Raw genomic sequence first — 25,985 nt, 5'->3', positions numbered from 1 at the left:
AAGCACTCTCCAAATCCAAAGTAAGCAATGACACTCACCCTAAATGTGCTAACCTAGTGCTCCCTGTTCCAGAGTGCCACCCTCAAAATGTCATGCCTTATGCCAGAGCAAAGTCTGTACTCCTCAGTCCTAACTATCTACATTTTCTCACTGCAGAAGACAGCCTATAACTGTCAGGAAAAACGAAGAGGTGGGGGTTGAGTTGGATCTTTGGCCATTCCACATTCATCATGGGGAGGTGCATGCTTTTCTTTTTCTTTCATGGGATATAAATGTCATGACAAGGTTGTTGCTCATCCTTAATGGCCCTCAAGGTGGTAGTGAGCCACCTTCTTGAACTGCTGCAGCCTATCAGGTGTAGGTACATCTACAGTGCTATTAGGAAGGGAGTTCCAGGATTTTGACCCAGAGACAGTGAAGGAACAGTGATATAGTTTCAAGTCAGGATGTTATGTGGCTTGGAGAAAAACTTGCAGGTGGTGGTGTTTCCATGTGTGCTTGTCCTTGTAGGTAGTAGGGATCAGGAATTAAGAAGGTACTGAAGGAACCTTGGAGAGTTGCTGCATTGCCTCTTGTTGTTGGTATAACCTGCTGCCATGGTGCACCAGTGGTGGAGGGAGTGCATGTTTAGGTGATGGATAGGGTGCCGATTAAATGACTGCTTTGTTGAGTTGTATCGAGTTTCTTGAGTATTGCTGGAGCTACGCCATCCAGGCAAGTGGAGAGTATTCCATCACACTCCTGACTTGTGCCTCGTACATGGTCAACAAGTTTTGGGGAATCAGGAGGTGAATTACTCGCCGCAGAATGCAGGTGGACAGCAATGGAGGATGATACCCTGGAAATCAGCAGGGTAGCAGCAGTGCAGGCTGTTGCCCATGGAGAGATAGAGGTGACAGAGACCGGATGAAAGCACTATATAATCACACTGGCCCACTTGGCACTGACCTGACCGCTCATACGGACCAGGGAACCAATATATTAAATCTGATGGTCTGCAAAATGTTAAATATTGTCACCTTGGTGCAGCACTAAAATTTCTTTCAAGTCCTGCAGGAAGCGCACCAAGAGACGAAAGAAGAAGTAGTACAGTTCTCAGCGAAGGTGTATTACTTTGAGTAAACACTGTCACATGACTCAAGTGTACCCTGCACCAATGCAGCTGCACTCACTTAGTGATGGCATAAGGTGAGAAGCACTTCACTTCACGTATGATCAGTACAAGTGCCAGCAGAGAGACAGCATGATTTGTCCCCACTAGGGCCTAAGGACACTTCCAGCAATGCTCAAGTTGGACACAGATACTGACTCTCAGGAGTCATACACTAAGACGAGTACTTGTAGAGCAGTAAGTTGAAATGTGTGGACATCTGTCAGAATTTCCAGAGGCTGTATGCACCCTGGCACCGAAGATGGAGGAGTCCCTCTCTGCCGTAAGTGCAGTCACGTCTCAAGCATTTGAGCACCTCAACTAAGAGTGTGGGGAGTCATACCCAGCAGGCCAACGAGTAGATGCAGGCCCACAACAATGGCTTCCACATGGTGACGACGAACTTGAGAAGTATTGATTAAACAGTTGCCTTGATGGTTGAACACTACGTTCAAATATAGCCAAATGCTCTCCATCTCTCGGTTAACAGGGAAGTGAAGGCAAGGTCATGAGAGGGAAGAATTAGATAGGGATGACTGCACTGGTGGCGTTCCTCTAGGCACCTGCACGTACCCTTGGTTCCTCTGACAAAGTCACAAACACTGCATCCTACCCCAAACTGAGGATGTACATGCACAAGGACCTCATTGGCTCCACAACATAGAAACTAGGAGCAGGAATTGGCCATTCAGCCCTTCAAGTCTGACAACAGAGAATGTCTGCATTTCATGTGACAGAACATAAAACAAGCAGGCTGCCTACAGTTCTGCTGCAATCAAAGGGGTAGCACCATGTAGTATTGAGAAAGAGGACATGGAAACAATTTTGGTCACACAAAGGGAATCACTTGGGTACCTCTGTCAATGTTAGTGTCACATGGTCAATGTTTATTTCAATGAGGCATGTGTTTTTGTCCCCTGTTAGGTGTCATGGTGTTATTTCTGTATCATTCCACATTGATCACAGGGAGATACGTGTAGGTGAGTGGCATGAGACTGCAGAAATTGACATCCCTGACCATTTTCTCACATTCCCTTCTGAGGCTATTCCTTCCCCCGAGGACCACCTGCTCTCCCATGGCTACATAGCTGATCCTCCCATTGACCTCCTGGATTAAGGCCTCTAACAATGCATCTGAGAACCTGGGAGTCCTCTTTCTTTCTTTTTGCACCATTTGGGGAGCTTCTCATTACAAACAATTCCTGCAGAGTCAGCAGCAGCTTTCTTGCAATCAGTGCAGCTCCCATTAAGAGTAGTAGGCATCTAAAACACATGCTAACCATATATGTTGCTGGAATGTTGAGCATTCAACCAACAAGCAGAGCACGTTGCACTCAGCTGAACACATTCAAAGCTTGCATGCTGCCTGCCTCAACCTGACTGGGCAAGGGCTGGTCATAATTGCGACTCCTGCGCCCAAAAACAGGAACAAATCAATTTTTAATCCAAGAGATTGTTGTACAATATTAGGGCTCATGGGATTGAGGTAGATTATTGGTGTCAATTGAGGATTGGTTAACAATCAGCAAACAGAGAGTAGGAATTCTCATGATGGCACGGTGTAACTAGCAGAGTGCTGGAAGGAACAATTCTTGAGCTTCAGCTATCTACAATCTATCCCAATGACCCAGGTGACAGGACCAAGTGTAATATGTCAAGTTTGCTGATGATTCAAAGATGTGGGAAAGTAAGCTTTGAGTAGGTTGGAAAGAGGGTACAAAAGGATACAAATTGCTTAAGTGATTGGGCAAGATAGCAGATGGAGCATAATATGAGTTTGTGTGAAAATATTCAAGGTAATGTCACAAAAACCTGCTTTATATTAAAAAAATGATTATTTGAATCTAGCATTGCATCCCACGCCATTGAGATGGAGTCTACCTGTCTGCAAAAACCTATCAAAGACGATGACCTCAGGGGAATGTGAATGAACCACATCCCCTAATCCAGGGATGGGAAACCTTTTTATCATGGGGTCATTCATGCATAGGCAAATTCAGTCGCAAGCCCCACACATAAAAATCAACTCAATTTAGTTTTTTTTTAAAGAGAGAATGCAAAAATGTTCAACTCACCCACTGTTTTAATGCGATGGCTGAATTTGAATATTATATTGTTAGACATTATTATAGTTATTTAGCTGACGCTTTTATCCAAAGCAAACTCATAATGATGATGATAAATGCCATTTTGAAGGTGCTACTGTCATAGGTCTATATTTTCAGAAGTCTTGCTGTGGGCTGGATGAAACCGAGCAACGAGCCGGATCCGGCCCACAGGCCGTAGGTTCTCATTAACACAGCGTTTAGACACTCAACTGGGTGAAGACAAACCACTGATGTAGCAAGTTGAACAATGGGATGCTGGCTGAGAAAGGGGTTTCCAGATATGAAATAATCAAACTACAATTGGAATACACTGGCCATGACCTTATTTGAATCCCTGGGCAGTTGGGAGAGGGAAGGTCATATAACAACACAACTTTTTGTACATTTTAAGCACTTGCTTTCTTTGCAGAACAGGACAAGTAACCGAGACACTAAAAGGAACAAGAACCTGAGTGGATTCTTTCTTCTCTCTCCCTCTCCACCCAACTTGCAAGATTTTGAACCGTGTTTGCGGATGGTGACTAAACCAGGTGCCGCAAACAGAGTTTTTTGAAAGAAGTCAAGCGAGCACTACTGTCTCCAGAACTGATAAACTGTCTGCCTGCATCTTTAAACAGCCTCAATGCTGGAAGCATCAGAATCATGAAGTGAAAGCAGCAGGACTGCCAAATTGAGCCTGAAGGCAGCCAGGTCACCAAACTCCACAAACTGTAAATCCCTTTAAGATTACTGGACTCTACCTTGCTTAATCTATCCTTCACCACTCTGTAATCTATTTGTATGTGTACAAACTTCGAGCGTATGTGCGCGCAAAAGTCAAAAGCATATTTTATTTTACGGTTAAGTACAATCAAAGCTATCCTCCTTTCTTTATTAGAACTCAAGAAAACCTGATTGCGTCTTATATGATCACAGCGTAAACAGTTAACCACACTCACTGAATTGGCAAATGTGTCCTTTTGTGGTCAAATGTGGAGAGGGAAAAGAGGATCCAATTGACCCCTCTGCACCTGATCATAACAGTGGGAGGAAAGGTAGGAAGAATTTAAAAAAAAAAACAAATCTTTTTTAAAACCTGAGAGATTTGGAAATGCTGGTATTCAGAAGAATTTGGGTGTTCTTGCACTAGAATCAGAGGAAGTTAACATGTAAGTACAGCATGCAATTACGAAGGCAAATGGTGTGTGAGCATTTATTAGAAGGGGGTTGGAGTATTAAGAGCAAGGAGGTCTTACTATAATTTTCTAGGGATTTGGTGAAACCACACCTGAAATATTGTTTACAGTTTTAGTCTCTATGCAAGGAAGGATATACTTGCCTTAGGGAGGGTGAAACAAAGGCTTACTAGATTGATTCTTGGAATGAGAGATTGAGTAGGATAGGCTTATATTTTCTGGAGTTTAGAATAAAGAGAGGCGATCGCATTGAAATATATAAATTTCTTAGACAGCTTGACAGGGTACACGTTGAAAGGTTATTTCCCCTGGCTGAAGAGTCTAGAACTAGGGAGCAAATTCTCAGGAAGGGGTCAGTCATTTAGGGCTGAGAAAAGAAGAAATTTCATCAAAGGTTTGTGAATGTTTGGAATTCTTTATGAATTCTCAGTTGCTAACTTTATTCAAGACAGATCAATTATTTTTTGGGGGGGCACTAAGGGAATCAATAGATATGAGGATAGAACAGTAGAGTTGATGTAGAAGCTTAGTCATGATATTATTGAGGGCTGCAGGGCCTACTGCTCCTCTTATTTATACCTTCTCTTAACCAAAATGAATGATTTTTGCACTCCCCCACAATGAATTCCATAGTGGAGCAAGGCAGGTCCTTCCAACTCAACAATCAACTATAACCTAGCAACACCTTGCAGGCAGAACCAGCACAGCAACTTTCTCCACCAGTTCCAAAATCAAAGCTCTTTGGTAGCCAATAAACAAAGAAGCAGCACTTTGCTGAAATAAAAACAAAGTTTTGCATACCCAAGAGCAGTACAAGTGTGTACTCAACTAAAATAAAACAAGGGGGAAAAAACTTATGTGCTTTCTGGAGAAGATCTTTTATACAGCATAATAATGGAAAATTATGTGGGTAATATAGTTCAAAATAGACTGCTCTTCAAGGACTACCCTTTCTTAACTGAGCTTATTGATGTACACAGAATATGAAATGAAGCAAAAGTTACATTAAAGCTTCAAAAATATCACTGATTTTTGGGAATATGTCAGGCCATCTACTATTGTTCAAACACTTTTTAAAAATGTTTGTCGAAAAACACTTTTATTTTTCATAAATTTGCTTTTTGATTTATTTTAAAAAAGGCTCTTCCCCAAAGAGAAACATTACCTGTAAATGGATCCACGGCACTTGTGCCCCCAGTGCCCAAGCCTGTCCCTGGTATATAGCGGCCTGAACCTGCAAAATGTTAAAATACATTATAAATTGTTAAAATTGACTCATTTTGATTATAAAAGAGAGAACTCTTCCACCTCTTTTACCCAGGATTCATTGAGCAGAAATTTGAGTTCAAGTTTCATGATATAAAAATGAGCAGCAGTTTTTCTTTTACACCGCTGTCATAAAATCTGCCAATAAGTGAGGTAGATTCAGTCTCCTTCAGCTGTCTACTTGCTCTTATTTCAGACTTCCAGCAGCCGCAGTATTTTGCTTTTGCTGTGGTTGAAATCTGCTCTAAAACCTTGCTATCAACGAAGAAAATGAACTTTATCTTTATAATAATAGGATTACAAGGGTTGTACAAGTACTTTTCCCCATTACAAAAAAATAAACTGACATGTCCAACATGTACCCTCACATGAGCTATGTGGAGAGACTAGAAAAGCCGGGGTTGTTCTCCTTAAAGCGGAGCAAGTTAAGGGGAGGTTTAATAAATTTCAAAATTAAAATCATTAAGGGTATTGATAGTTTCTCCTTATTTATTCTGTTTCCAGTAGAAGAAATATTGGCAACCAGAAAACAAAGATTTAAAGTAATTGTCAGAAGAACCAGAGGCAGGATGAGGATTTTTCGAGTTGTCATAATCTGGAATGCACTGCCAAAAAGGATGGTAGAAGCAGATTAAATGATAACTTTCAAAAGGGAATACAGATTATAAACCTGTATCAACACTCAAAATTAGGTTGGATATGTAAATGAAAGAAAAGTGGGTGAAGGAATATGAGATGGTAATGTAATGGTGATTAGCACTATTTGCTCACATGGAGGATAATTAGACTGGTTGAGATGAATGACCTGTTTCTATGTTGTAAATTATATGCATTTCTATGTATTATGGCAGCATACATTTGGTTTCAATCATGAAATATCTTTCAAAATACCATGGTACAAGAGTATTAGTTCAACTCTTTACCACGAACTGGTTGTATATTGTTATTACTCTCACTTTGTAAGCAGTGTAGAATATTTCGGAATATTTGGGTTCATGCATATTAAAAAACAAGATGGATACATTTGCAGTACATTAATCTCACTGACCTGTAAAAGGGTCTGAAAACCCTGTGCCTGTTGATCCAAGTGTATGTCCTTTCGTATTTTCAATAATAAAATTTGCAACCTGATCTAGGAACATTGGGTTCAGGTCATTCTTTTGTAAGAAATTGTGGGCAACAAGCCATGGATCATCAGTGATATTGTAAGGCAGTTTCATTGAAGGTCCACCCTCATTAATATCAATAGTAAACACATAATCAAACTCCTAAAATATGAGAGAAAAAGAAAACAGATCCTCAAACTCAATACTTAGCTTTTTGTAGGTCTGAACTTTAGTTAGCATTAAACTAAAATACAATTGTCACATTGTCAGTGAATGTGCAAAGAGTGATAAAGTCATGACAGACAAATAAACAAGTTGACAGATTGCACAATATGTTACAATAACTTCCTGTTTAGTAATAATGTTGAGCAAACTGTTTAATTAATTAAATACAGTTACAGCCTTCCATCTTGTAAAACGATGGTTTGCACAGTGGCAGTCAACTCTGTGTAAAGTTCGTTTCCCATATCGTGTTAACACTTTGCAGCGAAACTGGAGTGACCCTGGGCTGCCCAAATATCAGGGTCCCCATCGTGACCTCCCCAGCTGAATCCAAAGGAATGCAAAGCACTATGTTTGGCACTGGCTGGATTTCAGGAGTTGCTGGAAGGATGACATATTTGGACATCAACCTGCCTTTGGGCTCCAATCCAGATTTTTTGACAGTTTACTCCCCCAGCCTATAACTCTGCTGAGGTATCCACAAGGCAGTGGAGCTATTCGCCCATAGCTGGGAGTTTGGTTCATGAGTGTCAGGGCATGTCCACATGCAGGTAGGCTTGCACACTCCATGTCTCGGGGGCCAAACTTCCTCTAAAGCTTTAGCCTGGGGGCACAAGGGTCCCAGTTTCCGTGCGTCACCCAAAAGAGGTACAGCTGAAGACCTGCCAATGGAGAGTCTGTGCAGACAGGGACAGGCTTACATACCTGGGTCTCTTTTTCGTATTGCTGCTAGCCAGTGGTGTAGGCTGAAAATGAGAAGTAAACTAGAACACAAAAGTTGAAAGTACTCTATTCAACCACACACTGGACGCATCACATCGATCTGTTGGACACATTATATTGGATTTCCCACCATGTTACTCAGGTGTGGAACTGGTTAGGCTGCTGAGATCGGGGAACCAATCACAGGGATACACACGTATGTGGAAAGTGCATTTGGAAGCAGGATAGGCTAAGGAACAGTGGTTGGGTGGGATGCCATGCCAGGCAGCAGGTGTGAAAGTGCACAATGCTTTCCAGTACTAAGCTCTTGTTAAATGTGTTTCTTATTTGGCTATAGATGCTGAAGGTGAAGTTTATTGGAACTTAAGGTTGATTTCTATTTTTGCAATCTGATATGGTGACATGGCAGCAAAAACCAAATATAAGGTTAGCAGAGACCAGTTATGAATGCTCCAGGAGCTAGATAAATAGAGATGGTAGAAACCCATACGGATGGCATTTTATTTTAAGTTTGCTTTTCTTTCACAGGGTGTGGCTAACTTTGGCTTGGCCAGCATTTGTTGCCCATCCCTAACTGTCTTCGAGAATGAAGGTGGTGAGCTGTCTTCCTGAGCTGCTGCAGTCCATGTGGTGTAGGTACACGCACAATGCTGTTAGAAGGGGAGTTCCAGGATTTTGAACCAGCTGCAGTGAAGGAACAGTGATATAATTCCAAGTCAGGATGGTGTGTGGCTTGGAGGGGAACTTGCTGCCCTTCTAGGAGGTAGAAGTTGCGAGTTTTGAAGGTGTTGTCAAAGAGGCTTTGGTAAGCTGCCGCAATGCATCTTGTAAATGGTACACACTGCTGACACTGTGCATCAGTGGTGGTGACAGTGAATGTTTAAGGTGGTGGTTGGAGTGCCAATCAAGTGGGCTACTTTGTCCTGGATGGTGTCGAGCTTCTTGAGCTACACTCATCCAGGCATATTTTGACATCCTTTATGAAACAAGTGAAACTTCACAAAGTTTCATTTGTTAAATATTCACAGAAGTGAATTTATATTATAGCCAATAGACATCATTAGAGAACATCATTTTTGGATACCACTAAATTAAGTTTTCAAACTGTAATAGAGACAGTCCAATTTTCTATTTTGTGAAAACAAAGGTAAAATTACAGATCATGGCAATGTAGATTACATTTCTTTGTCATTCTGAAACATACTTTGCCTTCGTAAAGAACTTTGCCTGAGGTTTTCTGGGTTCCTCCTGATGAACCCACCACATCACCAATCTTTAGCCATCGTCCGTCAACAACACTCCACTGATAAGCGTGAACAGAATCTCCAACTCTGATCAGCCGTGTCTGGCCTTCCCTTGTGCCTGAAAGAAAACAAAAAAAAACAGAAACCTTAAGTTCAAATATTGAACACTGCAACTGAAACTTGACCTCGTATTTATGTACAACTTTGGCTTAACATAGTGGCATTAGGCTTATCAGAAAATACAAGGCAATTTTTAAATAGCCTTGTGCAAAGTTTGTGTGTTCAACCTCTGGCTTTGGGAACTCAGAGTAAGCCAGCCAATCCCATCTCAATAAGAGATTTTTCTCCCCTTACACTGAATTCCACTAAGATGCTTTCTTTGGGAAAAAAGAAATGTAGTAAGCACAACTTTGTTGAGCTGAATGAAATTCATGGATTTGAACAGTTGGAGTTCACCACTAAGCTCCGAATAAAATGTTTGACTTTGGTTTATAAATTGTTGTTTATCTCACTATAAGACAAAGAACACATAATAGAAAGAAATGTTTAAATAAAAATTTCTTCTGACATTTCTACAGTTTCAATCATAATGTGAAAACCAAGTAAATACCATTAAAATCATCAAATTTATTGATGTAAATAACCTCCAAAGTTTTCATTACAATTTTATTACTTTTATGAGAAATTATAAAAAGATAAATTAAACTAAATCCAAACTTAGTTCAATTAACTGACTCCCAACTCTACTTATGAAGCCCAGCCTTGGGGAGGCAAGGCTAAGTCTTCAGCGAGAAGCACCAAAGCTACTCAGCTCCTCTAAGAAAACACATAATACAACAGAACACATAACAGGCCGACATGAACTCTCCCTTACTCCAGTTTGCATTTCCCTTGTTCTTTCTCTCCCTCCCCAACTGTGTTTCCTTTGTGGTCTCTCCCCTCAGTATATTTTTCTCTCCCTCTCTCCTGCTCTCCATTTGCATTGCCCTCTCTCCCAACTCCCTATTTGCGTTTCCCTCTCTAACTCATTCCTGTTTGTTTTCTTTCTCTCTCCCTCCCTCCCTCCTCAGTTTGTGTCTTTTTTTCTCTCTCTCACCTGAATTTGTGTTTCTCTCTCTCTCTCCTCCTCCACCAGTTTACTTCCCTCTCAGGACTTGTGAGTTTCTAGGCAATTTTCATTGACCAGTGCCATCATCGTCACAACAGGCAATGAAGTGATGCACTCTGGATGGTGCAGGACACCTGCTGGGCTCAGTTTGGTTGCAAGCCACAACAGTTAGGGTGTTGCACATGTTTGAACCATGAAAATGAGGACTGTTTCTCCCAATTCATCAACTGCAGTGCTCAGGAGACCAGTTGCACAATCTGGTAGGTGTTGGGAACCTAACGCAATATTGCCCCACAATCTGTCACGCTTTGATTTTTTTTAAAAACCTAACTTCAAAATTCCCCTTGTGCTCCAACACACATTTGTCAGTGATTTTTTTTCTGCCAATAGCAGTCAGGGGACACAACAAATTTAAGAGACCTATGCATTTCTTCCTACTCCCTAATACACATCTTCAAGATTTCTCCAGAAAGCTAGTGTACAGCTTTGGTCGCAAAAGCAGTAGAATTTGCCTGGGTGAAGATCACAAAAATTCAAAGTAACATTTTCTCCTTTTTCTTCCTTCATCCCTTCTTGCTACACATTTGGCTCAAAGATGCAAAAATTTCTGCTGTGAGAAGCAAGGGGAGTCAGATTTTTCATCAAGTTCAAAACATACACCTTTACCCAATCCACTGACTCAAAAAAGGTAAATTTATGTTGATAAAGTATCAGTTAAAAACAGATTTTAATGATCCTTAAAACTTGTTTAGTTGTAGAAATTTCAAGAGATTACCATTCAGTCTACTGCACCCATTTCCACAGTACTGTTTATTTTCCTTTTACAAAAGATTACTCCTTTTCAAAATTATTTACAGAAATTGGCTTTTTTCTCTGGAACAGAGGCAGCGGAAAGGAGATTTAATCGAGGGGTATAAAATTATGAGGGTTATTCTTATCCATTCTATTTCCTTTAGCAGAGAAGTCAGTAACCAGAGGGCACAGGCTGAAGTAATTGGTAGAAGTATTAGAGAGGAGTTGAAAGATTTTTCACCAAGATGGTGGCAGGTGTTTGGAACTCTGCCTGAAAAGGTGGTAACAGTGGAAACGCTCAACGCATTTAAAAAGTTCTTGGAAATGCAACTGAAGTGCTGTAACCCCTAAAAGTGCAGACAAAGAACAGGAAGATTGAATTTGACTGGATTAGTTTGATTTTGGCTTGCACAGACTTGGTGGGCCAAATGTCCTCCTTCTGTGCTGTAAATTTCTATGGGCAGGATTTTACAGTTCGTGGGTTTCCTGCCCCACTCTGACAAAAATGTCAATGGAGAGCCTGCCCCACTCCAGTAGGCTGCCCCGCATCCACTTAAAACTCAGAAGGGTGTTAACTGGCTCAGTATGAGGCTTCCCCCATCTGAGGAAGAAATCCCACCTCTGAGATTTGCAGGCCGATCAGATGGCTGGTAGCTCTCTGGGCCCAGCAGGACCACAGGGAATTGTGGCCACTGCTGGAACTGCACCCAGTCCCCAGTCCCCAACAAATATCACCGCTGGAGCTAGACAGCGAGGTAATTGGGGGGTTTTCGGCGGGGGTGGGGGAGGCGGTGGAGGGACAGACCATATTGGTGGAAGGGTGCGGGAAGGCCTCCAATGGGCCATGGGACAAGTAAAGGAGGAACCCACCCCTCCACAACCACCAATGGAGTGAGACCTGGCAGGATTCAAACTTGGCTCCCTCTTCTGCCTCCCACAGGAAAAATTGTAGCTGGGCAGGAAGGGGTCAGTCCTTAAGTAGCCATTAATTGGCCACCTAAAGGCTTCCATTGGCCGCACGATGCCTCCACCAGTGCGTGCAAAAATTGCAGTGGGTCAGAGGTAGGCAGGTGATTGCCAGAACAGTGCCCATGGTATTACACCCAATTTTACACCTGTAGCTTGCCTGCCAACCCACCCCAGGAGCATAAAACTCTGTCCTATGATTCTATTTCCATATGTGTACACACAAAATCATTTTAACTACCCCTTAACTCCAAAGGTGGATTTGTATTTCTTGCTGCAACTAATGTTACTGTAAATTCCCAACGAGATCGCAATTTAGACCTGGCTGGCAGTTTAACCCTAGCTATTTGACTGATGTCCAGCACAATGTCAGAGTTATGGGTCAAAACAACCCTTCCTGGACCTGATGTAAATATCACTTTTCAGTGACACAAAAAAAATCTTATTTGGTTTAGATTGTATAAAATGCTACAAAAGAATATTTGATTTTTTCTATGCCCATTTCTTAGTTCATGTCTTTAGCATAAGCTTTCTAGTTGCTTTTGAGCGTTATAGTTCGACAGTAAAGCCCTCAATTCTCATATTTACACACATACACTCCACAGAAGTACCTTCAGTTCATTTTTTTTGTTCTTGCCCAAATAACATTTAGATAATAGTAGTAAGCTTCTTGAATTGCTGCAGTCCATGTGGTAGGTAATCTCTAAGTGCTTTTTCCTATAGCGTTTTGATACAACTGAATGGCTTCCCAGACCATTTTAGAGGACAGTTAAGAGTCAACCACATCGCTGTGGAACTGGAGTCACATTTAGGCAGAACGGGGTAAGGACGATAGATTTCCTCCCACGAAGGAGGACATTAGTGAACCAGATGAGTTTGTACAACAATACCATAGTTTCATGATCATTATTAACAAGACCAGTATTTCACATCAGATTTACTAATTACTTGAATTTAAATTCCCCCAGTTACCGTGACGGGATTTGAACTCATGTCTCCGAAGCATTAGTCTGGGCCTCAGGGTTACTGGCCCACTAACTTTATCACTATGCTACTGTAGTGAGAGCATTCTGAAGACGGAGGGCAAACAGCCAGTGGTCATAGTACATATTGGTACCAACGACATAGGCAAAAAAAAGAGATGAGATCCTACAAGCTGAATATAGGGAGTTAGGACGTAAATTAAAAAGTAGGACCTCAAAGGTAGTAATCTCAGGGTTATTACCAGTGCCACGTGCTAGCAAGAGCAGAAATAACAGGATTTATCAGATGAATACGTGGCTGAAAAAATGGTGTAGAAGGGAGGGATTCAGATTCCTGGGACATTGGGACCGGTTCTAGGGAAGGTGGGACCAGTACAAACAGGACTTGGGCAGGACTGGGACCAATGTCCGGAGGGGGGGGGGGGGCGGGTGTGTGTGTGTGTGTGTGTGTGTTTGCTAGTGCTGTCGGGGAGGGTTTAAACTAGAATAGCAGGGGGATGGGAACCTGAGCAGGGAGACAGAGGAGGGGGAAACAAGGATAGAAACGAAAGACAGAAAAGTAAGAAGGAAAAATAGAAGGCAGAAAAAACAAGGGTGAAAAACAAATGGGGTCATAATGCAAAATAAAGTTAAGATGACTAACTAGGTTAAAAAGACAAGTCTAAAGGCATTGTATCTTAATGCGCGGACATTCGCAATAGGGTAGATGAATTAACAGCGCAAATAGATATAAACGGTTATGATATAGTTGCAATTACAGAGACATGACAGCAGGGTGACCAAGGATGGGAACTGAACATTCAGGGGTATTCAATATTTAGGAAGGAGAGACAAATAGGGAAATGAGATGTGGTAGACTGTTAGTAAAGGAGGAAATCAATGCAATAGTGAGGAAGGATATTGGCTTGGAAAATCAATGTGGAATCTGTTTGGGTGGAGATAAGAAACACCAAGGGGCAGAAAATGTTGGTGGGGGTTATCTATAGGCCCCCAAACAGTAGCAGAGATGCAAGGGAAGGCATTAAACAGGAAATTAGAGATGCGTGCAATAAGGGTACAACTGTAATCATAGGTGACTTTAATCTAGATATAAATTGGATAAAGCAAACTAGCAATAATGCTATGGAGAAGGATTTCCTGGAGTGTGTACGTGATGGTTTTTTAGACCAATACGTTGAGGAACCAACTAGAGAGCAGGCTATCCTAGACTGGGTATTGTGCAATGAGAAAGGATTAATTAACAATCTTGTTGTGCGGGGTCCCTTGGGGAAGAGCGACCATAAAATGATAGAATTGTCCATTAAGATGGAGAGTGAAGAAGTTGAATCCAAAACTAGGGTCCTGAATTTAAATAAAGGGAACTACGACGGTATGAGGTGTGAGTTGGCATTGATGGATTGGGGAACCTTACTAAAAGGGTTGACGGTGGATAGGCAATGGCTAATATTTAAGGAATGAGTGCATGAATTACAACAATTATTCATTCCTGTCTGGCGCAAAAATAAAACAGGAAAGGCAGCTCAACCATGGATCACAAAAGAAATTAGGAATAGTATTAGATCCAAAGAGACGACATATAAAATTGCCAGAAAAAGCAGCAAGCCTGAGGATTGGGAGCAGTTTAGAATACAGCAAAAGTGGACAAAAAGATTGACCAAGAAGGAGAAAATGGAGTACGAGAGTAAACTTGCAGGGAACATAAAAACTGACTGTAAAAGCTTCTATAAATATGTGAAGAGAAAAAGATTAGCAAAGACAAATGTAGGTCCCTTACAGTCAGAAACAGGAGAAATTATAATGGGGAACAAAGAAATGGTGGAAGAATTGAACACATACTTAGGTTCTATCTTCACAAAAGAGGACACAAATAAATTTCCAGAAATGTTAGGGAACCAAGGGTCGAGTGAGAGGGCGGAACTGAAGAAAATCAGTATTACTGAAAAACAAGGTGCTAGAAAAATTACTGGGGTTAAAGGCTGAAAAATCCACAGGGCCTGATAATCTACATCCCAGAGTACTAAAGGAAATGGCCCTGGAAATATTGGATGCATTGGTGGTCATCTTCCAAAATTCTATAGACTCTGGAACAGTTCCTACAGATTGGAGGGCGGCATATGTAACCCCACTATTTAAAAAATAGTGAGAAAAAACAGAGAATTACAGTTCAGTTAGCCTAACATCAGTAGTGGGGAAAATGCTAAAGTCTATTATAAAAGACGTGGTAACAGAAAACTTGGAAAGCACTAACGGGATTAGACAAAGTCAGCATGGATTTAAGAAAGGGAAATCAAGTTTAACTAATCTACTGGAGTTTTTTTGAGGATGCAACTAGTAGAATAGATAAGGGAGAACCAGTGGATGTGGTGTATTTGGATTTCAAGGAGGCTTTTGATAAGGTCCCACATAAGAGGCTAGTGGGCAAAATTAAAGCACATGGGATCGGGCGCAATATACTGGCATAGACTGAGAATTGGTTGACAGACCGGAACCAAGAGAGTGGGAATAAATGGGTCTTTTTCCGGATGGCAGGCGGTGACTAGTGGTGTACTGCAGGGATCAGTGCTTGGGACCCAGCTAGTCATGATATATATAAATGACTTGAATGAGGAAACCAAATGCACTATTTCCAAGTTTGCTGACGACACAAAACTGGGCAGGCTTGTGAGTTGTGAGGAGGATGCAAGGAGGCTTCATGCGATTTAGACAAGTTGCGTGTGTGGGCAAAGACATGGCAGATGCAGTATAACATGGATAAATGTGAAGTTATATGCTTCGTTGTGAAAAACAGAAAGGCAGAGTATTATATATTGGGAAATGTGGACATACAAAGGGATCTGGGTGACCTTGTACCAGTCAATGAAAGTAAACAGGCAGGTGCAGCAAACAAGGCAAATGGTATGTTGGCCTTCATTGCAAGAGATTTTGAGTTCAGAAGTAGTGAAGCCTTACTGCAATTATACAAGGCCTGGTGAGACCACACCTGGAGTATTGTGTGCAGTTTTGGTCTCCCTACCTAAGAAAGGATATACTTGCCATAGAAGGAATGCAGCGAAGGTTCACTAGGCTGATACCATGGATGGCAGTACTGTCGTATGAGAAGAGATTGGTTCGACTGGGCCTGTATTCACAAGAGTTTAGAAGAATGAGAGGGGATCTGATTGAAATGTGTAAAATTCTAACAGGACTAGACAAACTAGATGCAGGGAGGATGTTTCCCTGGTTGGGGAGTCTAGAACCAGGGGCCACAGTCTCAGGATAGAGGGCAGGCCATTTAGGACTGAGATGAGGAAAAATTTATTCATCAGGGGATGGTCAACCTGTGGAACTCTACTCTCTACCACAGAAGACAGTGGAGGCCTTGAGTACATTCAGGGAAGAAATTGATAATTTTTTGGATATTAGGGGCATCAAGGAAAGAAAGTGGGAATATGGCGTTGAGATAGAGGGAGGGGGGAGGGAGGGGGGAAAGGGGGCGAGGAATGGGGGGGGGGGAGAAAGGGGGCGAGGAACGGGGGGGAAGGGGGGCGAGGAACGGGGGGGAAGAACGGGGAGGGGAAGGTGGCAGGGGGACGGACAGATGGGAACGGGGTTAAGGAATGGCAGGGGAGGGGTGAGGAGGAGAGGGAAAGAGGGGAATGAGGGGAGGTGGTGGTAAAGTTAATAAAATATATTTTTAAAAACATACATAAGTGAATAATATAATTAATTATTTAAAACACATTACAAGACAGACGATGTGTCAAAGCTGCAGCATGTGGGAACTCCTGGACAACCACATCTGCACTAAGTGTTGTGGCTCGAGGAGTTTCGACTCAGAGTCATTGAGCGGGAGGCTGAGCTGCAGACTCTGCAACACATCAGGGGCAGGGGAAAGTAACCTGAATGCTTTGTACCAGGAGGTAGTCACACCACTAGGGATAGGGTCTTCTGATTTGGTCAGTGGTCAGGGACAGGAGGATGTGACTGTGAGTGAGGCAGGTAAGGGGACCCAGAAGGCAGGACTGTAATTATCCAATAGGTTTGAGGTTCTCTCGGCTTGTTTGGATGAGAGCGGGGACTGCAGGGTGGATGAGAAAACTGATCATGGCACCTTGGTACAGAAAGCCATTCAAGTGGGGGGAGGACAAAGGAATGTAGTGGCAGGGTTTGGGACATCTGCTCAGGGCTGGAAAGCAACTTGGAGTGGCAGGGGGAGGATCCAGTTGTCGTGGTCCATGTAGGTACCAATGACATAGATAGAACTAGGAAAAAAAGTCTGTAAAGAGAGAGTGAGGAGCTCGGTACTAAATTGAAAAGCAGAACCTCAAAGGTTATAATCTCTGGATTATTACCTGAACCATGTGCAAATTGGCATAGGGTATATAAAATTAGAGAGACGAACACATGGCTCAAAGACAGGTGTGGGAGAAGTGGGTTCCGGTTTGTGGGGCACTGACACCAGTACTATGGAAAGTGGGGGCTGTATCGTTAGGATGGTCTGCACCTGAACTGTGCTGGGACCAGTGTTCTTGCGAATCGCATAACTAGGGGAGTAGAGAGGGTTTTAAACTAAATAGTGGGGGCAAGGGACCAAATGTGGAAAGATGTGGTATATCAAAGAGCAGGGACAAGGTAAGAGAGGAGAATAGTAATATCGTAAATGAAGGCTGGAGACTAGCAGGAAGGGACAGGAAGAAACAAACCTAAGAATGCACCAAGAATCAAGACTAGATGTCACAAAGATAACAAAAAGACAAAGCTAAAGGCTCTGTATCTGAATGTACGTAGCATTCATAACCAATTGATAGCGCACACTGAAGTAAATAAATATGATCTGATGGCTATTATGGAGACATGGCTGCAGGATGACAAGGATTGGGTCCTGAATATTGTGGGGTACATGACCGTCAAGAAGAATAGGAAGCTAGGTAAAAGGTGGAGGGTACCACTGTTAATAAAAGATGGCATTTGTGCAATAGTTAGAGATGACCTTGGTTCAGGAGATCTGGATGTAGAATCGGTTTGGGTGGGGATGAGGGATAGAGGGGAAAGAAGTCACTAGTAGGAGTGGTCTACAGGCCCCCTAACAGTAACCACAAAATTAGGACAAAGTATACAAGAAGAAATATAGGGTGCTTGTGATAAAGGGAGGGGACTAATCATGGGTGATTTTAATCTACATATAAACTGGGAAAATCAAATTGGCAGTAATAGCCTGGATGAGGGGTTCATAGAATGCTTTCCAGATAGTTTCTTAGAGCAGTACATTCTGGAACCAACCAGAGAGCAGGTTATATTAGACTTGATATTGTCTTGAGCTCAGGGTAAATGCACCCCTGGGTAGCAGTGACCACAAAACGATTGAATTTTATATCTGGTATGAAAGGGAGAAGAGTGGATCAAGGACTAGTATTTTGAACTTAAATAAGGGCAACTATGTGGGCATGAAAACTGAGCTAGCTGATGTTAACTGGGATACTAGGCTACGAGATAGATCAATAGAGAAGCAGTGGCAGACAATTAAAGGGATTTTTCAAAATACTCAGGATAATATCAATTCCAACTTAAAGGGAAAATTCTAAAGGGTGGACCCACCATCCGTGGTCAACTTAAGTTAAGGAAAGCATCAAACTTAGGAAAAAGTATATATCTCCGTCAAGATGAGTGGCAAGTCAGGTGATTGGTCAGAATATAAAGAACGGCAGAGAATGACTAAAAGGTTAATCAGGGGAAATTAGAGTATGAGAGGAAGCTGGCTAGAAATGTAAAAACGAATAGCAAGAGTTTCTACAGGTATTTAAACAGGAAGAGAGTAGCTAAAGTGAGTGTTGGTCCTCTAGAGAGTGAGAATGGGGAGTTAATAGTAGATAATAAGGAAATGACAGATGAAATGAACAAATATTTTGTTTCTGTCTTCACTACAGAGGATACAAATAAGATTCCAGTAATAGCTATAAATCAGGAGGCAGAGGGGGGAGAGGAACTTGGTGCAATTACAATCACTAGGGAAGCGGTACGGAGCTGCGGGCTGACAAGTCTCTGGGTCCAGGTGGACTTCATCCTAGGGTCTTAAAAGGTAGTAGATGTGTTGGTGTTAATTTTCCAAAAATTCCCTAGATTCTGGAAAGGTTCCATCAGGTTAAAAAGTAGAAAATATAATCCCACTATTCAAGGGAGGGAGGCAGAAAACAGGAAACTATAGGCCAGTTAGCTTGACGTCTGTCGTGGGGAAGGTGTTATAGAATCAATCAGTAAAGAGGTTATAGCTGGGCACTAAGGAAAACGCAAGTTGATCAGGAAGAGTCAGCATGGTTTGTGAAAGGGAAATCATGTTTAACCAATTTATTAAAGTCCTTTGAAGGAGTAACTTGCGCTTTGGACAAAGGGGAGCCTGTAGATGTACTGTACTTGGTTTTCCAGAAGCCACATCAAAACTTACTGTGCAAAATAAAAGCTCATGGTGTAGGGGGTAACATATTAGCTTGGATAGAGGATTGGCTGGCTGGCAGAAAACAGAGAGTATGCAGAAATGGGTCTTTGTCAGATTGGCAGGATGTGATTAGTGGGGTCCAGCAGGGGTCTGTGCTGGAGCCTCAGCTTTTTACAATTTACATCAATGACTTAGATGAGGGAGCGATGGTACGGTAGCTAAATTTGCAGACGACATAAAGATAGATAGGAAAGTATGTTGTGAAGAAGACATAAGGAGTGTGCAGACAGACATAGATAAGTTGAGTGACTGGGCAAAAATCTGGCAGATGGAGTATAATGTGGGAAAATGTGAAGTTGTTCACTTTGGCATAAAGAATAAAAAAGCTGAGAATTACTTAAATAGAAAATAACTGCAAAATTCAGAGGTGCAGAGGGATGTAGCTGCTCTCATGCATGAGTCACAAAGTTAGTACGCAAGTACAGCATGTAATCAAGAAGGTTAATGGAATGCTATCCTTTATTACAAAAGGAATTGACATAAAAGTAAAGATGTTATGCTTCAGTTATACAGGGCATTGGGTGAGGTTGCATCTCAAATACTGTGCGCAGTTTTGGTCTCCTTATTTAAGGAAGGATGTAAATGCGTTGGAGGAGGTTCAGAGGAGGTTTACTAGATTGATACTTGGAATGGTCGTGTTGTTTTATGAGGATAGCTTGGACAGGCTGGGTCCGTTTCAACTGGATTTTAGAAGAGTGAGAGGTGACTTGATTAAAGTATATAAGATCCTGAGTGGCCTTAACATGGTGGACATGGAAAGAATGTTCCCTCTTGTGGGTGAGTCCAGAACTAGGGGGCACTGTTTTAAAATTAGGGGTTGCCCTTAAAGGACAGAGATGAGGAGAATTTTTTTTCTCAGAGGGTTATGCAACTTTGGAACTCCTTGCCTCAAAAGACAGTGGAAGCGGGGTCACTGAATATTTTTAAGGCATAGGTAGATAGATTCTTGTTAGGCAAGGGAATCAAAGTTTATCGGAGGTAGGTGGGAATGTAGAACTCAAAACACAAACAGATCAGCCATGATCTTATTGAATGGCGGAGCAAGCTTGAGGGAACAAATGGCCCACTTCTGCTCCGATTTCGTATGTTCATATGTCTCTTCTTTCAGCAATACTCTAAGTTCTGTACCACCAAACAACTGGAAGATAAAAATTATGCGTTTCTCTTACACTCAGAATCTGTCCATACCAACTGGAAATTGGTCAACATCCAGCTCAATATGCTGACTCCAGAAAAAGATAAATAAGACAGTGTGAGGAAAACCTCTTACATGCATTTCTAACATCATGTAACTAATTTTAGGAACAAGTTTTCAAAATCATATAATGTTTATGTATTTTTAAATCTCAGCTATCCCCAACTGTGTACACTAAATTGAATGAAGAGGAATGCAGATTGAAGAAATTATTTGTGGGATTTATTCATTAGATTATTATAAGGGATAAACTTTTAAAGCATTGTCACTGTTGCAATGAAAGAAAATTCTGCAGCCAATTTGCACACAAAAAACTTCCACAAAGAGCAACATGACCATGGCCATATAATCTGCTTTTATGATGTTGATTGAGGGAAAAAATATTGGCTAGGGTGCTGGGAACAGCTTCCCTGCTCTTCTTCAAACAAAGTGCCATGGGATCTTATACATCCATCTGAATAGGCAGATAGGGCCTTGATTTAATGCCTCATCTGAAATATGGTACCTCTGACATGGAGAACCCCTTCAGAACTGCACTGGAGTGTCAGCCTTGAATTTTGTGCACAAGTCCTGGAGTGAGACTTGGACCTGAAAGCTTGAGATTCCGAGGCAAAAGTGTTACCAACTTTTACCAAGTGTCACAGCTGACGCTTTTAACAATAAAAGATATTTACGGTTAAGAAGCTATTTGAAGAAGTTACAATTTTTGCCTCACTGATGTGCAGTATCTCCATAATAATTCTCAGCTGTGATATGGTAGATGTAAATAAGTAGTTACCATCAGTACAAACTGACGAAGAGCTCCAAGTAAATCAATGATATCACCCAATCATGTGATTATCCAATATATCCAGACATTAAGAAAATATTACTTCTATTCAGCAGCATTCTGACTACTATCAATAAATGACGCCTAACTCCATATAACATGTTGCACTGAAGTTAACATTTAGTGCGTGCATGTGCGCGCCTTTATGAGAGTTGCAAATTAAACGTCACATTTTGTTGCTGTTAAATCATTCTCTCATGTTAAGAAGATAAATTCACAGATTGAAGGAAAAAAATTGCAAATGCTGCGCATCTAAACAGAAAACACTGGAAATACACAAATCAGTCATCGCTTATAAAGGACATGTTATCACATTGCCAGGTGTATAACCTATCATCAGTATAGGATATACACTATTTCATCTCAAACTATTCCAAATAAAAACAAATTACTTGCATTTGACGTAAACCGAATAATAATCTTTGCATTTTGTAAATAAGAATTTGGAGCGTTACTAAACTTATACTTCAGCTCAATGTAAAACCATTCTTAATTTGTGTTAAAGAGGAATGACGTTCACATACCAGGTTCATCAAGATGTTCTCTTCCTGGAAGTTCATTAATATTTATATCCCCTAAATCTCCAGTTTTAGGGTCAATGGTTGCACTGGACAACTCATTCTCAAAAGTTTGGATCTCTTCCGCAGTGGCTGTCCGCTCTTCAGCCTCTGTGAACACTCTTATTATGCCATCACTGCAGCAGAAAAAAATCATATAAGCATAACAATGCAACATAAGCAATCTGAAAACAAAAACTTGCATTTATATAGTGCCGTAAATGTAGTAAGATGTCCCAAGGCCCGTTCAAAAGAGCGATACAAAGAGCTACACAAAATTTGACACCAAGGTCAAGTGACAAAATCACAGAGATAGGCTTTAAAGAAGGCCTTAAAGGAAGACAGAGAAAGCTAGAGGAGCTTAGGGAAAGAATTCCAGAGTTTAGGGCCAAGGCAGCTGAAGGCAAGACTGCCAATGACAGAGCAAAGGAAATCAGGAATGTGCAGGCGGCCATAATTTGAGCAGTGCAGAGATCTGAAGATTGTAGGAGATTACAGCGGTAAGGAGGGGCAAAGTAAGATAGGCTTGAACAAAAGGATGAGAATTTTAAAACCGAGGCATTGCTGGACTGGGAGCCAATGTAGGTCAGCAAAACAAGAGAGATGGGTGAGTGGGACCTGAGGGACTTAGGATACAGGTTTGAAATCATCTAAACTGAGCTTGAAAGTAAATCAGGTATAACTGGCTGATTGATAAATTTTCCCAGGTTTTGCAATTACACTTATTAAAGTCATTTGCACATAAATCTAATGGTCTAGTATTCACAGTTTTCTTGTCAACTTAAATTGGCAACTTAAAATTTCAGATTAAATCATTATTTTTGTGCTGTTAGTCAAATAATTTTTCACAAAGCTGAGATTTTAAAAAAAACAAAATTAGTTTAGTACGTGAGCTCAGAGTCTAAGTCCAGTTTCCGAAACAGGTGCTTGAATGCCAAGGGCTGTCTTAGGAATTGTGTTGCCTTCATGCAAACTTTACACCAAAAGACAGTTCCTTCCAAACGTCTTACAGATAAACAGGATGTCAGAAATGCATTCTGAAAATATTTCAAACTACATATTGGATGACTTTATCTATTGCTTTTTAAGCATCTATAGTCATCAGTACTTTGATGGGCCTTACTGCTTCAGTAGAATTATCTTGCCAATAAATCTGTAATGTCTAGTCTGAATGTAGTGGACTGCATTGCCAGCATTTATTATCTTCCAAAATTGACAAGAGGGTATGGTAGTCATCCCACATGGCTGCAGGAGCATTACATCACAGCTGAAATGCAATTGTGATTCCTGTGTTATGTTATGCAATTCATTGCATGCATAAGACTCAGATTTGTGTTATTTGGAGACTTGGGCTGCTTATGGGAATGGCCTTTTATTTCCATAACTCAAACTAGAAGTGATGTGACAAAGGCCAAATCATACTAAGTTACAACACAAGATAGTGATGCACTGGACAGCATGAAAAGGTGAAAGGTGCAGGCAGATCAGAAATTACCAAACATTGGGGAAAAAAACTATACAGAATATAAAGAGTGTAAGGTCAAGAAACAGCTATGCAGGATTGGAAAAAGAAAGGTTTTACATGCATACTCTTGTTTCAGTTTAATCAATGACCTGGATTTTTCTTGCTACTTTACCAGCTTTGTTTTACGCTCAGAAACGTATCAGACAAGACAATAGGGCTGAGTGGTTTAGTTAAAACTGATTTGAAATGTACCTGGCCTCAGCTAGGAAGTAAAAGGCTCTTTTAAGCATAAAACCAACACTTGTCAGTCATATGTAAAGAATAAGTACGGAATATAAAAACAGCCCATGTTTTAGAAGGAAGGGTAGGGAAGAAATATCAAATTTCTGCATTTATTGTCCAATTCAGTACAAACACAACTGCAATCTCAAAAGGGTATAAAGAGTTGAGGTTCAAATGTCTGCATAAGAACTTTCAACAGGAAATAGTGCTCAATTTAGCTCAGTTCATCTGCAGCCACCTGAATGTTCCAATATATTCAGCAGGACATATAAATCTGACATTGTGAGCTCTGTACTTTTGTTGTCTGAGGCAATGAAGTCTTAAAGTGCTTTTCACAATGGAAATCAGCAGAAGTAAAGATAGGGAGAGAGAACGGGACTAGAAGAAAAGCAGCGAGAGAGAAAACAAAAGATAGATTCTAGGGCCTAAAAGCAAGAGCAACCCAATTTTTAATTTTAACATTCCATTGAACAGAGCTTTGAAGGACTGAATTTTAGAGTATAATTATAAATAATCAGACTTTATAGCTGTACAGCAAATTTACCTTGAACCTACAACAATATCACCATTATCCAGTACACAGCAGGACCAGATAGACTGAGCTGGAAGCCTGATGGTTTGAGTACATTCTGAATCTTTCCAGATTCTTAAGGATCGATCCTCCCCTGTAGTAACAAAATCTGAAGGGAAGGAAGAGACCAATCCAAATCACAATTAGAGAAAAATATATTTAAAAAACAGATATTAAAAGATTGTTTTCACTGCCTAAACATAAGAACATACATAACGAACAAGGCCATTCAGCCCATCAAGCCTGCTCCACCATTTAATAAGATCATGGCTGATATGATAGTAACCTTAAATCTGCATCCTGCCTACCCCCAGTAACCTATCACCCCCTTGCTTACCAAGAATCTATCCACCGCTGCCTTAAAAATATTGACTCTGCCTCCACTGCCTTTTCAGGAAGAGTGTTCCAAAAACTCATGACCCTCAGTGGAAAATCTTTGCCTCATCTCCGTTTTAAATGGATGGCCCCTTATTTTTAAAGTGACCCTGGTTCTTGATTCTCCAACAAGAGGAAACATCCTCTCCACATCCACATCCGCCCTGTCAAGGGCCCTCAGGATCTTATATGTTTCAATCAAATCGCCTCTTACTCTTCTAAACTCCAGCAGATACAAGCCCAGCTTTTCCAACCTTTCCTCATAAGACAACCCACCCAGTCCAGGTATTAGTCTTGTAAACCTTCTCTCAACTGCTTCCAACACATTTACATCTTTCCTTACATAAGGTGACCAATACTGTACACAGTACAGATGTGGTTTCACTAGTGCCCTGTATAACTGAAGCATAACCTCCCTATCATTATATTCAATTCCCTTCGCAATAAATTATAACATTATATTAGCTTTCCTAATTACTTGCTGTACCTGCGTACTAGCCTTTTCTGATTTATGCAGTAAGACACCCAGATCCCTCTGCACCTCAGAGCTCTGCAATCTCTCACCATTTAGATAATAAGCTTTCTCTTCCTGCCAAAATGGACAATTTCACATCTTCCCACATTATACTCCATTTGCCGATCTTTGCCCACTCAATTAACCTATCTATATATTTTAGTAGCCTCCTTATGTCCTCTTCATAACCTATTTTCCTACCTATCTTTGTGTCATCAGCAAATTTGGCAACCATCCCATCCATCCCTTCACTGAAGTCATTTAAATAAATTGTAAACAGTTGAGGTCCCAGCACTGAGCCCTGTGGCATACCACGTGTTACATCTTGCCAACCTGAAAAAGGCCCATTTATGCCAACTCTCTGCTTCCTGTTAGCCAGCCAATCTTCTATCCATGCCAATATGTTACCCCCTATACCATGAGGTTTTATTTTCCACAATAACCTTTGATGTGGCACTTCATCAAATGCCTTCTGGAAATCTAAGTACAGTACATCCACCAGTTCCCCTCTATCCACAGCACACGTTACTTCCTCAAAGAACTCCAATAAGTTCGTTAAACATCATTTCCCTTTCACAAAACCATGATGAATCTGTCTGATTATCTTGAACTTATCCAAGTGCCCTGCTATAACATCTTTAACAATAGCTTCTAACATTTTCCCTATGACAGATGTTAAGCTAACTGGCCTGTAGTTTCCCTCCCTCTTTGAATAATGGAGTTACATTTGCTACCTTCCAATCAAATAGGACATTCCCAGAATCCAGGGAGTTTCAGAAAATTAAAACCAATGCATCAACTATCTTCACTAGCCACTCCTTTTAAGGGCATAGGATGAAGCCCCTGGGCACCTGTCAGCCCACAGCTCCAACAATTTACTCAGTA

General features: G+C 41.2%; 1 protein-coding gene across 3 annotated transcripts in view; it reads right to left on the bottom strand.

The window, feature by feature from the left end:
• plaa (phospholipase A2-activating protein) overlaps window positions 1-25,985 on the bottom strand; it is a 56,325-nt gene that overhangs the window by 9,769 nt on the left and 20,571 nt on the right. For all 3 annotated transcript variants that reach the window (XM_078569389.1, XM_078569402.1, XM_078569394.1), the window contains 5 exons: window positions 24,185-24,320; window positions 21,861-22,030; window positions 8,955-9,112; window positions 6,748-6,967; window positions 5,599-5,667 (listed from right to left, as the gene is read on the bottom strand). In XM_078569389.1, coding sequence (XP_078425515.1) covers window positions 5,599-5,667; window positions 6,748-6,967; window positions 8,955-9,112; window positions 21,861-22,030; window positions 24,185-24,320 — 753 coding nt within the window. The remainder of the gene's footprint in view (window positions 1-5,598; window positions 5,668-6,747; window positions 6,968-8,954; window positions 9,113-21,860; window positions 22,031-24,184; window positions 24,321-25,985) is intronic.

This window comes from Cetorhinus maximus, chromosome 2 (genome assembly GCF_964194155.1).
Source record: "Cetorhinus maximus chromosome 2, sCetMax3.hap1.1, whole genome shotgun sequence".
Lineage (NCBI taxonomy): Eukaryota > Metazoa > Chordata > Chondrichthyes > Lamniformes > Cetorhinidae > Cetorhinus > Cetorhinus maximus.
The sequence above is the reverse complement of the archived record's forward strand: the minus strand, read 5'-3'. Positions and strand labels throughout refer to the sequence as shown.